Source organism: Bombina bombina, chromosome 11 (assembly GCF_027579735.1).
Source record: "Bombina bombina isolate aBomBom1 chromosome 11, aBomBom1.pri, whole genome shotgun sequence".
Classification (NCBI taxonomy): Eukaryota; Metazoa; Chordata; class Amphibia; order Anura; family Bombinatoridae; genus Bombina; species Bombina bombina.
The window spans coordinates 61,554,908-61,567,760 of record NC_069509.1 but is presented as its reverse complement, the minus strand read 5'-3'; the positions used below and the strand labels follow the sequence as shown (position 1 = coordinate 61,567,760).

Genomic DNA, 12,853 nt, shown 5'->3' with positions numbered 1-12,853 from the left:
TTACTCATTTTTAGGTGTGTTTTTTTTTTTAGTTTATTGTCCCTTTGAGTGTTGAATTTTTTATATATTTTATTTATAATAATTTCTAAGAATTGAATTTTAAAGGGCAATGTATTGCTTTATTGATTTGCTGCTGCTAATTTCAAACTAGTCTAGCTGCAGACAGGCACTCCACTCTAGACAGGAAACATGTGACCTCCACTGACTATAAGACAGGAAACACGTGACCTCAACTCAAAGTTGTTTTTTTTTTAAATCAACTTTAATGTAACAAACAACCTACAGACAATCATTCTGAAAACGAAACATTTTGCAGCTTTCTTGTTCTTAATGTTCACTCACAGTGGTTTATGCTGATTGTCATTTATAAGGTAACTACTGTGAGTGCAAATTAAGAAGAACAAGAAAGCTGCAAAATGTTTCGTTTTCAGAATGATTGTCTATAGGTTGTTTGTTACATTAAAGTTGATAAAAAAAAAAAAAGCTTTGAGTGGAGGTCACATGTTTCCTGTCTAGAGTGGAGCTCCAGTCTGCAGTTAGACCCTTCTCGCTAATTTGTTTTTTATTGGCGGCGTCCTTGTTTTAGGTGGCTCTCGATAATGCCTATTTTCTTATCTTTCTTTTAATAATACTTAAAATGTTTAAAACATGATAAATATACCCAGTGCTTCTGGCGTGCAAGACATTCATAACTCAATTAAAATAAAAAAATAAACTGGCATCCGCTTTTTAAATATATTTGATCTCTCGCGGCCACCGTACTACTACCTCTGGAGGCTGCCATCTTTCGTTTGACAGAGAGTGAAGTGACCTGAGAGATGCCGGACTGGGACAAGGACGCGTACCCGGAGCCCCCCAAACGTACCCCGGCTCCCTCCAAGGAAACCACCCTCCCCAACCCGGCTCTGATAGTGGGAAAGCTGTTTCACTATGCGGTGGACGTGCCGGTAACTGCCTTCCATGGTATGGGCACAGCAGCAGCAGCCTTTTAACCTCTTGAATGCCTCGCAGTGATGTGCAATATGCTGCACTTCTCTCTTTAGCAATCAAGAGGTTAAAATAGATACTAATTAAACAACTTTATCACAGGGAGCTTAGTCACTAAAGTTTGAGGGAGCTCTCTAAAGTTTAGTGAATTGCCTCCATAGAATAACATGGATTTTAGAGATTCACTGGAGAGTTCAGTGTAATTCCACTGGAGTTTCTGTAAAGCATCTCGAAATCTACTGACTGTAAAATAATATATTTATTAGATGTGTTTTCATTGCTAGTTCTCTGAACCCTCCGTGAATCAAAGTAATCACACTCTATCTCTCATTGCTTTTTTGTATTGTCACCATATTCAGTAAATAGTGTTATAATTCAGATATTGAACAGCCATGCAAAAACTCATACATTTGCAAACAAATAACACTACACCCCCCCTGGCATTTCTTTATGTTGATATATTAGATCAGAATTGCACTCAAAATCTTTTGGAACATAAATATATTTGGAGATGAACTTCTGATCTAATATATCCATTTTCTTAACTAAACAAATGCAGGAAAGTAGGATAACTTTGTTAATTGTTTGCAAAACAAAAGCTAAATTAATGTCAATTAATAGAGAATACAAATTTACACAGGATCTTGAGAGCTTGGTTCTTATGACATAACATCTTGCTGTGTTAACATCTTTAATTAGGATTATCTGGAGAGCTACCTCTAATTTTAGTGATCAGCTCTATATGATAACACAGGAATAGAAGTGCATTGTCTCATTGAAAAGCTAGATAGGCATATAATAGGAAGCCTATGTGGTAAATACAAACAAAAATAAGTATGAGAGAGTAGGTAATATTGCTGAAACCAAAAATATGTATATATTATCTGGTGCCACCCTTAATAATAGAATATCCAAAGATTCAAACAGAGAGAATGTAATCACAACATATAATACTGTTGTAAGAAAAGCAAGGGATAAAAATACGTATGCTTAGAGGTTCCTTGTCCTTCCAATAGCATTTAGTCTTTGAAATTTGCCTTTTATTTGGTTAAGAATGCTCACTTTTAGATAATGACTGACCTTGTCATTTTGTGATCCACATATATGTGGTTTGGGATTTAAATAGACATTAATAAATTCGATTATTTACCAAATCCTGTGTGCCTTTTTTATCCCTTGCTTTTCTCACAACAGTATTATATGCTATGTGGTAAATAGTATATGCAAGAGCTATAATTTTAGCCCCATATGATACCTGTAGAATTAGTATTTGAATGCTTGGAGAAGAACACATGCAAGTTTAGATCTTTCCTGTTGTAACCTCACATTTCTTCAGCATACTGGGCTCCTGGCTATTGATATAGACAGCTCTTGTGTATTCCTATAATCTGTATATTTTCTTTTTCTATAATTATTCTGTGGAACCTATTTCAATTCTTGTACTTTTTCATAGACTGGGTTGAAAGTCAACGTTCAAAGACCAAGTTTTACTACTATCATAGGGAATACCGCCGCGTCCCTGACCTAACAGAATGCGAAGTAGGAGACTTTCTGTGCCGTTTTGAAGCAGAGATGCAGTGGAGGAGGGATCAGTGAGTATATTTCACTTTTTTTTTTATATATATATATATATATATATATATATATATAATTTCTTTCTTTCTTTGGAAACAGGTTTTATATAAGAAAGTTGCAAATTAAAGGGCTATTATAGTTAAAAAAAAAAAGTACATGCTGTAATTCGTTAGAGCATGTCATTTTAAGACAAGCTACCCTGCACATCTTTAGGTGTGACCCCTGCGCTACCTCTGCTTAAAAAATCAGACTGTGAAAGCCTTTAAAACTATTGTCTATCAAATGTTTCGTTGTTCTGCAGTCCAGGAAAATAGTCCTTGACATGTCTTTATCTTATCTATTTAGTGTAGTCAATTATGGACAGATATAAATTAGCTTCTGCATCATGTAGCTTGTTTCAGGGTCTGGGTCTTGCAGTATATTCTAAACTCTGTGGGGACAGCGGGGAAAACCACAGTTTTCAGTTACATTTTAGGAAAAGTGGGCACAGTAAATAAAGTACATTACTAAGTTTTCTACTTCCCATTGTTAAACATTTTATGGAGAAGTACATTCTGAATATGTCTTTAAAGAAGTGTAAAAATCTCAATTATACTTGCTCTTCGATACTGTATAATAACCTAAATAATACATATGAAGTCCTTGGTTTTTCAGCAAAGCCTAAATAGAAGTTTTTATTTATAAGATATTTCACTAAACCATAGCTTATCTACAGCCAATACTGCAGTACTAAAAATTCCAGTACAGCTGGCACTGACAGCGTAAACTGGCAAAATTGGCTATTTCAAATGACAAAATAAAGGTAAACTAGCTATTTGTGAACAATCTAATACCCTCTAACGGGTAAAATATATAACTGGAAACACATTAACTCCTTGCGCCTTCTTGACCTAGATACTACTTCAGACAGTACTTTGCCCAGGGTAATACCTATGTCCAGCACAGAGGTGCATATTGCTGAACTGGCAGTGTGAGCTGCAACCAGGGGGCAGACGGTATCTGTCTTCATATGGTAATGGAGCACGATCATGAAGCCAAATAGCTGATTGTTCCAGACAATGACACTGTAACAATCTTGCAGTGGTGCTGGTTGGAAGGAGGCTGGTGGACTTCCCATCAAGGGAGGGAGGAATGGATCCCTACACTGCAGAAAATCTGATTGGTGGAAGGTGGGTCCCTACACTACAGGAAAAAAATATAAAAAAGCCCTGAACTGTAGACTGGCTGCCTTGTACCTAAGATTGTGGTGACCAGTGAAGGTGTGTGTGTGTGTGGGGGGGGGGGGTTAGAGAGAGCTGTTTGGGAGGATCAGGTAGATGTCAAGAAGGTGTCAAGTGCGAGGGTAATACCTACGCTACAGCAAATATTATGCTAAATAGCTAACTGATTAACCCCTTCAGTGCTGGGAATGTCAGAAGTGTGATGTGTAGCTGCAATTAGTGGTCTTCTAATTAACAAAAAGTAATGGCAAAGCCATGCATGTCTGCTATATCTGCACAAGGGGGATCCTAGAGAAGCTTTTAAAACCACGTCTTATGACTGCAGTAAATGTGTCTAAATCATTTCAAAAGATAACACATTTTGTTTTTTATATCATTGCATATGACCCAAATGTTGGCATGAAATATAGCAAAATGGGCCTAGATCAATACTTTGGGTTGACTACTTTAAAAATATATAGTTTTGGGTTTCTATTTTGATAATTTTGGAAGTTCTGTTATACCTAATGCGAGTTACCCCATTACATTATTTTAGAACATGATATAAATAACTGCAGATAAAGACCTTCAAATGAAACGAAAAACTAAAAAGTATGTTTGACCTTAGCTGAATCAGAAGATGCCAATGAACAGATTTTGAGATTTGTTTTTCTACAGTTAGAAAGCTACAGCTTTTTGTTGAATGTGAGAATTCATCTTTGTATTTATTTTTTTACGTGGTCATTTTACAGTATTTTTTTTAATTCTGTTAATTAATAGCTAGATGAAAATGTCATCCACTGAAAGCCCTTTTTATGCCAAACGGGGAGGAGGAAAAAAAAAGCAAAGGCTCTATTTCTGTGTAAACTGAGTGATTGCAAAAATTCTCTGCTACTTTGGGCAAGTTTTTCTCTTAAATTCACGATAGCGAAAGACCATTTTACAGTATAATGTCCCATTAAAAACAATAATTAAAGCTGGTCAAGAGATCTGGTAATATTTACACAATAGGTGAGAGGTTTGTGCTGTTTATTTGTTCTATGTTTTTTTTTTATTATTGGAATGGACCTCTTTGACCTTTTTGCTCCTAAACTTCTTTTGAGTGGGTTGGGACAACATTTACCAGTAACATTTAAGTGTTTGGGTAACAACTAAACAATATCTCAGCTGATACATTTTCTTTGCATTTATTTTCAGTAAAGTGGATCAGGAGATAGTGAAGATCCTGCAGGAGAGAATGAGAGCGTGCCAGCAAAGGGAGGGGCACAGCTACATCCAGAATTGTGCCAAGGAAGTGGAGCAGTTTGCTCAAGCTGCTAAGGGTTATCAGTCCAGATGTAAGTTGATCACTACAGGAAAATTAAACGTTACAGCTTTCTATCAAGCATATGAATGAGAACTAAATAATATATATTTTTTTTTCATGGAAAAGGGGTCTTGATTAAAGGGACAGTTTACTCAAAACATTTATCCCCTTTAATTTGTTCCCAATGATCCACTTTACCTGCTGAAGTGTATTAAATTGTTTACAAGTATTTCCATTACCCTTATATTGGCATTTTAAATAGTTTATTTAGCCTGTGGTATCCCCACCCATCCTGAAAGTTTTTGGCCTCCAGGCCAAGCTTTGTAAACACAGCCAGCAGAAGAAATTACACTTCCAGTGGGTTATAGAAGAGATCGGGTAATAAAATGTTAATTTTCCATTGTTCTCTCTATGTACTGGTGATTGGTTTATGGGCAGGTATATGTACACAATGTGATAAAGTAATGAGATCTGATTATACCTACAAGCTCAACCCATTTTATTAGGTTGTGGCTTCAAAACACAAAATTAGCTAATTCATATACACAAACAAGCCTTAAAAAAGCAAATCTCATACATTTTATACTCTGCAGCTGGTAAAAAGGTTATTGGAAAGACATTAAGGGAAAAACAATTTTATAGTATACTGTCCCTTTAAGGTACAGTAAAGTTAAAATTAAACTTTCATGATTCAGATGACTAACAGCTACCAATACTTTTACTAAGAGGTTTACATGGACACAGCATTAACCCCAGTCCTATCTTGAAGGGAAGCTACCCATTAAAGGACTCCATTTTCTTCCGAGCACCATCTTCACTTCCTCCTAGTTACAGAGGCAAAGAATGACTGGGGGACTATGGGTAGTGGGACTTTACTTAAAGGGACACTGAACCCAAATTTTTTCTTTTGTGATTCAGATAGAGCATGAAATTTTAAGCCACTTTCTAATTTACTCCTATTATCAAATTTTCTTCATTCTCTTGGTATCTTTATTTGAAATGTAAGAATGTAAGTTTAGATGCCGGCCAATTTTTGGTGAACAACCTGGGTTGTTCTTGCTGATTGGTGGATAAATTGATCCACCAATAAAAAAGTTCTCTCCTGAGTTCTGAACCAAAAAAGATTAGATCCCTTCTTTTTCAAATAAGGATAGCAAGAGAACGAAGAAAAATTGATAATAGGAGTAAATTAGAAAGTTGCTTAAAATTGCCAGCTCTATCTGAATCCTGAAAGAAAAAAATTGGGTTCAGTGTCCCTTTAAGCTCTGGCTGGGTGTCTTTGCCTCCTCCTGGTGGCCAGGTGGTGATTTTCCCAACAGTAATGAATGGAATAGTGGACTCTCCATGCCGTTGGAAAGAAATTAAACGTTCATGATTCCGATAGAGCATGCAATTTTAAACAAATGTTCAATGTACTTCTGTTATCAAATTAGCTTTTTTTTCCCTCCTGGTATCTTTTGTTAAAGAGTAAAACTAGCTTAGGAGTGTGCATCTGTGTTTAACATTCTATGGCAGCAGTGTTTGCAACTATGTATATCATTGCTGTAAACGTTGTGTATAGCAATGTTATACATAGTTGCAAACACTGCTGCCAGATGGCTAACGACAGGTGCGTGCTCCCGAGCTTACCTAGGATTACTCTTTAACAAAAGATACCAGTAGAACTAGGCAAAATTGATAATAGAAGTAAACTAGAAAGTTGTTTAAAATGTCATGTTCCATCCAATCCATGTAAGTTTAATTTTGACTCTACTGCTCCTTTTATATAGCACTTTTTTTTTCTTTAAATTAAATTTATACTGTAAATTACTGAAACGAAATGTCTCTAGGGCAGATTAAAGATTGTCTGGTAAGGAAATCTCCCACAGGTTCTTTTAGAGGACCGGGACGCCCACCAGCATTTATTTTTCAATAAACCAAAACATTTAATTTTAATTTGCCCTCTTTTTACTGAATCTTTTAATATAAATGGAAGTTCTAATCTAAAAATTAGATGCTCTTGTTCGGTAGAGCATATATTTTTGCATTACTTATCCTAGCTAGCTATGTGTTTAATTACCTTAAAGGGACACTAAATCTAATTTTTCTTTCATGATTCAGATAGAGCATGGAGTTTTAAGCAACTTTCTAATTTACTCCTATTCTTATTTTTTCTTCGTTCTTTTGCTATCTTTATTTAAAAAGCAGGAATGTGATGCATAGGAGCCGGCCCATTTTTTGGTTGATAACCTGGGTTATGCTTGCTTATTTGTGGCTAAGTGTCAGCCTTCAATAAGCAAGCGCTATCCATGGTGCTGAACCTAAAATGGGCTGGCTGCTAAGATTTACATTCCTGCTTTTAAAATAAAGATAGCAAGAGAACAAAGAAAAATTGATAATAGGAGTAAACTAGAAAGTTGACTAAAATGTCATGCTCTATCTGAATCATGAAATAAAAAAAATTTGGGTTTAGTGTCCCTTTTTAAAGTCTCACTTAAGACACAAGCGTTACTCTTCCTGAGCAGAACACGGCTGCTGATTAGCAACGACATGCGACCGCTGGTGGTTTCCTGCTCAGTGGCTGCATTGTTTACCTTCAAGGGGGTTAGACACGTAGATATGTTCAGTCAGTGGTGCAAAAACGACATGCTGTAATGTATTAGACTGTATATCCTTTTTGTATTAGAATATCCCTTTTAGCATCATTTGCTCATAACAACGCTTCCTTTGTCATTGCATGCAGGCTTTTGTGGAAAGGCCTGTGATTTTTATGTAAACTTACATAGCCGCTAGATGCATACTATATTCTTGAAGACCAGTCATACTTCATGGTGCAGAAAGAGTATGCAATTTTTAACAGCTTTCCACTTTTCTTCTCTTATCAAATTTACTTTGTATCCTTTTTTGAAGATTATACCGAGGTAGGCTTAGAAGCAATGCACTACTGGAAGCTAGCTGACGATTGGTGGCTGCAGATATATTCCTCTTGTAATTGGTTCCTCAGATTTGTTAAGTTAGTACCCAGTAGTGCATTTCTGCTCCTGAACCTACTCTTCAGCATAAGGTATCAAGAGAACAAAGCAAATTTGATTAAAGAAGTCATTTGGAAAATAAATACATTTGCATATTCCATTTGAATCCTAAAGGTTTTGTTTTGACTTTATTGTCCCTTTAACAGACATCTCAGGTGCTGTAATGTGACAATTTGAAAGTGCCCAATGGTACTGAAATTACAGATGTTTTTTTTTATTTTATTTATGCTGTTGAGTATCCTGTGTGTTGCCAGAACGTTTCTCTGATTTAATAATGCTGTGTAAGTAATAACTACAATTCTTTAGCAGGATTCCTATGGTATACACATTTTTTTTTATTTAAAGCCCCTGTGTATTTACAAAATGAGCTCATCCTACATCTGCCATATTTCTAATGCAAAAGGTACATTGTTCTTATTTGTTAGGTCCTGTTCAGGAGCCACACGCCTTGTACCTTTATGTCAGCCAATAAGGAGTGGCAGCAGTATGACCCCTCCAATCACTGCCAGTGCTTTACAGAGGTTAAGGACTTAGATTTCTAGAATCGTTACTATAAAAATGGCACGCTGTAACAAACTAGAGCATGTAATTATTGTGTTAGTCTGCCCCTTTAAGCTTCATATAAAAGGCTTTTCTTTTCTGCCCTTTATCAGACGTGCTTTACTTAGCATTTAAGTCCTTATTAACATCTGCAATTTCCTTGTAAAACATAAAAACAAACACATTTTTGTTGAATCCTAGGCGAGTAGCACCCACTCCTCCAACAAATGTTATGCGTTTAATCTTCTATGCACATTTCAAAACATATAATCTACTTTGTCTGTATTAAAAGCTCTATCAGGTTAGTTACTTTATGGGAAGAAAATTAAATCAAATGTGGCACTGAATTTTTATTTATATATTTATGCTGGTGACCTCTGACAGTTGTAATAGTCTTGTGATTGAGTATTTGTATTTACAGTGTCATTAAAAGAATAATCATTTCCCTAATCCCTTCATACTGGTAGCAAGTGTTAAAAAAAATAAAAAAATTGTGGAACTCATTACCAAAGGAGGTAGTGAATGCTAATACCCTAGATACATTTAAAAATTGTTTGGATACATTTCTGTCTAGAAACAAAATTTATGGATATGATTGCTTGTATTAAATGGGTCACCTTTTAGTGGGATTATTTAAGCTTAACTGGAGCTATTTGTATAGGTTGAACTCGTTGGACTTCGGTCTTTTTTCAACCTCATTTAATATGTTACTTCAGAAAGAAACACTTGCTGGAAAAAATAAATTGACACTGAACCCAAATTTCTTCTTTCGTGATTCAGATAGAGCAGCAACTTTCTAATTTACTCCTATTGTCACATTTTCTTCATTCTCTTGGTATCTTTATTGAAAAGCAAGAATGTAAGTTTAGAAGCCGGCCCATTTTTGGTGAACAACCTGGGTTGTTCTTGCTGATTGGTGGATAAATTCACCCACCGATAAATAAATGCTGTCCAGGGTTCTAAACCAAAATTGGCTGGCTCCTGAACTTAGATTACTTTTTTTTCAAATAAAGATAGCAAGAGAACGAAGAAAAGTGATAATAGGAGTAAATTAGAAAGTTGCTTAAAATTGCCTGCTCTATCTGAATCACAAAAGAAAAAAAAATAGGTTCAGTTTCCCTTTAAGTCACTACGATGCTAAGCACGCCCCCCAGACTTATTTTCCATTCCCTAAAACGAGGAGGGTGCAGGACGCCATATAATGTAGGACGTTCCATGCTATTCTAGCAGCGTTAAAGCCCAGTGTTGTTAGGACAGCATAGAATGTCCTACATTGTAAAGCAGTTAATGAATCGGTAGCTTATTCATTTTGACAACCATAGCAACTTAAAGGCACATTAAACCCCAAAATGTTTCTTTCATGATTCAGCTAGAGCAACTTTCTAATTTACTTCTATTATCACACTTTCTTTGTTGTCTTGGTATCTTTTGTTGAAAAACAGATGTAAGCTTAAGCATGCACATGTCTGGAGCACTTTATGGCAGCTGTTTTGTGAGAATGTATCTACCTAGATAACTCTTCAACAAAAAATACCATGGGAACTAAGTAAATTTAATAGAAGTAAATTGGGAACTTTTTTTAAAAATATATGCTCGGTCTTAATCACGTTTTTTGGGTTTCATATCCCTTTTTAAAGACTGAAATTGATATTAAAATGATACGCTGAGATTTTACTGTTTCTTTTCATTCTGTGTCTCTGTTACATCAAAATAATAATTACTACTGCAAAGCCTAGATTCTCTGTAATGTTCTTAGAGATAAATATTTGTGTAGTCATAACCTCCCGCTGTCTGTTGGCTGCAAGACTTTGAGTCATTCTTTCATCAGTAAATACCTTGTAGTCTGAAGGGACTGAAAGAACAAAATATCCTTAAAGAGACATGAATGTCAAAATTAAAGGGCTATTACAGTGGAAAAACGAGTGTGCACGTGTCTTCAAGTGCTAAAGACGTGGACTCTCCGTAGCAAAGGTTACCGAGAATAATGAGTAGATTTGAAAGGGCTTTTTATTTGTTTGAAATTGCATGCTCTAGCTCTATTGTGAAAGTTTAATTCTGATTGTCATGTTCCTTTAAAAGACAAGTAATATTTTTGCTTTACTTTTCAGATGGGGATCTTGGTGCTCATGGAAATTCTCTAAAATGTCTCATGAAGCAGAAACACCGACTGATCGAAGAACGAAACGCGTCTGCAGAAGCTCAAGCCTGAGTCTCCCAACTGGACTTGTAGTTATCTCATGTACATTTTCACTGCTTACGTCTCATTTCAAAATGTATGTAAGGCCTAACCGTATAATAAACTATATTCATCTAAGCTGCAGCGTGCTTTAGTCTCCCAAGGAAAGGAACTGCTTTCCCTATTCTGGGCACCCAGGAAGGGACTGTACCTGGCTACTGACTTGTCAGATGCTTTTGTGACCACGTGGGGGACAAAGTGTCTCCTCGGCCACTGCTCTATTCTCAAAGCCACTTTTTATTTCCATAAGATTTTGTTTTATGTAACCAATAGCCTTAGCCAGTTGTAAAATGCCCCATCTAATGTTATACAGATACTGAACAAAGTAAAAAACCTTGCACTTCTTGCTCAATATGTGCAATTGTATTCTCTCATTAAATCGTGGTTAGGCAGACGTTGTAAAGTAGCTTAGAAGCAAGAGATGCCAGTATATGGTTTGAGTGAATCAAGTCATTTTAACCATGCTATATGTCTGGCTATGTGTCTGGCTATATGTCTGGGGAGCAGGAATGTTTCTTAAAGTACTACTTTATTTTTTACACTTGCAGGGAGACAAACTGTACCTATTTTCACCTCTGCTAGAAAGCACTGTGTTCTACACAGACAATTTTGCCAGCCAGGTGGCATAATGAAGTAGCCGGGTGGGGGCAGCGTAATGTTTTCTAATATTATATCATTTTCTGCTATCCAAAGCACAAATTAATTGCACAATTTAACATAAATGTATTTAATAATGTTTGCAATAAAAATGGAATATTTTTAATATTTAGCTAATTTTAGCTTAATATTGGCTTCAATTTTAGCCGGGTGGTGCACCCACTAAAAAGGTCCTGCGAAGAACACTAAAACATGATTGGCCACTGCCCTTCTCTTTGTGTTTCCGTTGTTCTCCGGGTCAGGGAAGATGGGTAGATGTTAAGGTCATTAAGGTGAGAAGAGTTTCTCCATGCAAAAGCTAAACACAGCACAGCTACCAAACATTCTGTGTTCCTTTCTCGTTCTACTTCCCCAGCTTAAACGTTCCAGTCTCTTCATCTAGTGATCTTAATAAATAAGAGAAAGGGATGATGCAGTCGGTAACAACTTATTTATATACTGCATGCTCTTGTATAATGTAATATGGGACCACTCGTGCATCCATAAAAAAATAAGCCATCAACCATGGAATGAACCCAGGCATCATAGCTTATTCTATGACGTCACCAACCCTGGAGAATCCTCTTTTAGGCTAAAATGTGCCTTTTGCACAGAACTTTCCTACTAAATATAAATCTGGTCACACTTAGAAGAGGGAACAAAGGTAAAATCTCTTGTTTTCTGATTAGTAGCCAGCTCAAAAGCATTGTCTTGTAGCTCACCCTGCCCTCTTGTATTCACTACTAAGGCTACCTATACTGCACGTGAACAGGCAGGCAGGAGCACGTGCAGATAAAGGTTTCCCTCACAACACCTAAAGTTTCTCATTTTCATTTCCTATGTAATAATGCGTTGGTGCTTGTGGCAATTGGAGCTTTATTGTATATAAGTAGTAATAACATCTTAAAACTTCAGTTACAATATTAATGTGTTCAGGAGCAATGTTAGATTTTTGCTTTACAACGAATGTCATACCATGAATAGACAACTATCTCATAGTATAAAAGTCTGCGCACACAGAACGTAAACCTAAAATATTTCACTTTTTTGTTTTTCCATATAAAGAAACTATTCCCAGCTTTTAATTAAGGGCCACTTTTGGACCTATCTACAGTGATATGTCAAAATGGTGGGGGAACTAACATATTTAATAATGATTCCCCCCCCCCCCCAATAAGGAAACGGTTTTCTTCTTATAATTAAGGGCCACTTTTGAACCCATCTACTTTGATGTAACTCTAAATGGTGGAGGAAAAGAGAATATGACTCGCAAGGGCTTCACTTGGACCATAGCATTTATTCTTGAGCACCATCTATAGACGTCTAGGGGATCTAGAGCATTCGCTAATCTAAAAAAAACGTA

At 36.2% G+C, this 12,853-nt stretch overlaps 1 protein-coding gene across 1 annotated transcript; it reads left to right on the top strand.

Moving 5' to 3' along the window:
• Nucleotides 1–762: 762 nt before the first annotated feature.
• NDUFB10 (NADH:ubiquinone oxidoreductase subunit B10) lies at nucleotides 763–10,932 on the top strand. The gene is made up of 4 exons (XM_053694107.1): nucleotides 763–963; nucleotides 2,441–2,579; nucleotides 4,959–5,098; nucleotides 10,727–10,932. Exons 1-4 carry the CDS (start codon nucleotides 819–821, stop codon nucleotides 10,825–10,827), a joined length of 525 nt encoding a protein of 174 aa, XP_053550082.1. The 5' UTR covers nucleotides 763–818; the 3' UTR covers nucleotides 10,828–10,932.
• The last annotated feature ends 1,921 nt before the right edge of the window (nucleotides 10,933–12,853 follow it).